General features: G+C 43.2%; 1 protein-coding gene across 1 annotated transcript; it reads right to left on the reverse strand.

Annotated features, from left to right (window-relative positions):
- Nucleotides 1–430: 430 nt before the first annotated feature.
- Nucleotides 431–2,392, reverse strand: cdkn1cb (cyclin dependent kinase inhibitor 1Cb). The gene is made up of 3 exons (XM_084168363.1): nt 1,714–2,392; nt 1,439–1,556; nt 431–1,058 (listed from the first exon to the last, which is right to left on the reverse strand). Exons 1-2 carry the CDS (start codon nt 2,258–2,260, stop codon nt 1,441–1,443), a joined length of 663 nt encoding a protein of 220 aa, XP_084024489.1. The 5' UTR covers nt 2,261–2,392; the 3' UTR covers nt 431–1,058; nt 1,439–1,440.
- Nucleotides 2,393–2,886: the final 494 nt, after the last annotated feature.

The following is a 2,886-nucleotide window of genomic DNA, read 5'->3' on the forward strand; positions in this document are numbered from 1 at the left end:
CAAGACATGACATTATACAAATTAAATGTTTTTAGAAAATTGGTTTGACTTTAGATCAAATCGTATTGTTGTGTCTAGGCCTATGCTTGCATCATTTAATTTGATGGCCATGATTATTTTGCCAGATGAGTTTGTAATCAGAAATTGCAAATTATTTTCATCACAGGGAAAGGGGTAGGCTATTTGATGGCAAAACAGAGCGGGCGGTGCAAATTTGTCTTGTGTCTTGACTGGGGGGGGGGGGGGGGGGGGGGGGGGGGGCAACAGATGTTGGCTGAGCTATGAGGTGATGTAGGCTTTGGCTGCGGTGTCTATACTGCTGTAAGCTTTTGTTACTACTTTACAGGCTAGATAATTCAGACTATTCTTACACACCATAAAACTGACCCTTCATGTAAACAAACAGTCGGAGAAGATAAACAAAATGGTTCAATTTAAATGAAAATATTTTATTTGCATCTTTTGCAAAACAGAAAATGAGGGCAATGATATTGAAAACGGCTCAGAAACACGATGAAATCTACGTTTCAAGTGCACTATAAAAAGCTACATGATTGCACAATAAAACTTTGTAAAATAAAAATTTTAAAAAATGTGCCCATTGGCTAAATCAAAACGGCATTTGCAAATGTAGGCCTAAAGAAACAAATAAATTATAAGTTAGAATAGTCTTAAAAAATAGCCTATATTTACACAACCCAGATATATTTAACAGAAATAACAATTTATAATGTCTTTATAAAGCTGTACACTTTTGGCCAGTGTAGACAATTTAAAGTAATTTAGGATTGCACAGTTGTTAAACATTTAACACTGTCAAGTGGCTGTATGCAAAGCAACCATGAATGCTACATTTTGTCCGAGTCCTTAGGCAAATTCTCTCTCCCGACCGTTCAATCCTGAGAGTCCACGGACTGTTAGGCTACGTTCCATATAGGTCCACTCGGAGACGCACCAAGCCGATGGACAGTCGAGCAGGCGGGTCTCCATCCCTTGTTTTTTCGTCTCCTTCAAGTCGGACGGTAGGAGAAACGATTATCACAAAATAGTGCTAACGCCTGGAAAGAAAATAAAAATACATTAGTGTTCGTTGACTAAAAAAAGAAATTGTACAGCCATGAAAGCTAAAAATCATGAGTCAGCTCTGAAAATAAAATGAGAGTTGTTGCCTAACCTCAGCTGGCGTCAACATTTGCATGAGCCTTTCCCGCCACAGTGACAGACTCCCCTCCCCCAACCACACATTACTCTACTACGTGAGCTCACTCACTATCAGCTTCCTCGATCAGTGCAAGTGTGTAACAGTATTTTGATTTTGCATTACAGTCAACAAAATAGCCCCATATGCGCACAAGTACCTATTTTGTCCAGTATTAGTAAACCCACAGCCTATGTCTAAATGCCATACTGCCCATTTCTCTTGAACTATAGGCTATACCTTCAACGAATTCTCTTGCGTGGAGTTTGTTCTACAGGAATGGGAGACGAAGGATGCTGGCAAGTGCTTTCATTCAGCTTCGTCTCGGTCGTCGTCCTTTTACGTTTCACGTAGAAGTCTGGAAAGAAAAGTACAATTTAAAACAAGGAACTCACGCCAATGGTCCCAGGTAGCCAGATATTAGCCTACTGACCGGACATCACTAGATCAAATATACCTCGAGATTCACCATCAATGCGTAAAAAGCAATAGGCTTACAGGTGAGCGATATTTACCTGTAATATGTGCCGTGGTCGTTGTATCAGTAGTAGCCGTTCTTTTGCTTCGAACACACGGGACTGGTTTGCGAGTAGGCTTCCCTGAGTTCTGCTTCACTGCCCAGTTCTCCTGGTTGACTTCGGTGGGGCAGGGAGTGCTACTTTCAGAGCTGGTCAAACGGTCCTCGCAAAGAGGCGATACATCCTGAGAAGAGGAGTCCAGTGGGATAAAGTCCACGCATGGCTTCAGATTGACCGGTGTTACGACAATCCTGTTCCTCCCGACCTGTACAGAGTCCTGGTAGAAGTCTGGAGTCGTATCCACCGGGGTTTCCTCCCACTCGTAGTCCCCAGACAGTGGCAAGTCGGCGTCGAAATTAAAGTTCCATCTCCGCTGGTCCCTCTCAGAAATCTCCCACATCTTGGATTTCATCTCCCGGTTCAGTTCATCGTGATCCACCGGTCCAAAAAGGTTACGGCAGACGCCTGTGCGTGCGTGGAGAGGAAAGGTTCTCCGTGCGGCCAACCTCTCCAGGGCGCTGCTTGATAGCTGGACGTTGGACATTGTCTTACCAAAGTCCAACCCAAAAATCCACAAAAAATTTACAAAATGCTTTATGGATAAATACCTGGATTTAGAGTGTAACAAAATATTTTAGTTTCTATCGATTTGCGCCACACGGTTCTGTTTAAATGTACCCGAGTAGAGCGCCACACCGTATTTAAAGTCCCAAACAGTTGTAGGTTCATGTAGCCAGATCGCCCGACCAGCCCATTGGTTCGTTTACATCCAACCCTTAAAAACCTCCATACCCCATTTCCATTGGCTGGTACGAAGATTTGGACCGGGGCCATCTAAAGCTTAGCTTTTGATTTGTGCCTGTGGTGTCAGTATTGGCAGTGGGTGAAATGCCTTTCGAAAGTCGATGGGAAACTGTTGTTGCTGCCTAAAGATTGCTTACTATGTATTTTTCCTTTCCCCCAATCCCCAGCCCTTACTGCTTCTCCCTCACCAGTTGCACAGCCACGTCCCGCAGGAGAGATCGAATAACAGCTTCACAAACCAAAGAGTAGAGGTTGGCAGTGCAGAAGTCTTCCACATATTATTGCTGTTTAAGAAAAAAGTTCTCAGCTTCTAATAGTCCAATAGCCTATTGTCAGACCACCATTTAAATTATTGTAAGATTTCAG

The sequence above is a fragment of the Coregonus lavaretus genome (genome assembly GCF_964263955.1).
Source record: "Coregonus lavaretus genome assembly, chromosome: 9".
Lineage (NCBI taxonomy): Eukaryota > Metazoa > Chordata > Actinopteri > Salmoniformes > Salmonidae > Coregonus > Coregonus lavaretus.

Excerpts from the sequence above, each read along its gene's own strand:
- cdkn1cb (XM_084168363.1), bottom strand. The coding sequence starts at position 2,260 with ATGTCCAACGTCCAGCTATCAAGCAGCGCCCTGGAGAGGTTGGCCGCA. Across the intron at positions 1,557-1,713 it reads GACCACGGCACATATTACAG|ACTTCTACGTGAAACGTAAA; the intron begins GTAAATATCGCT and ends TTTTCTTTCCAG.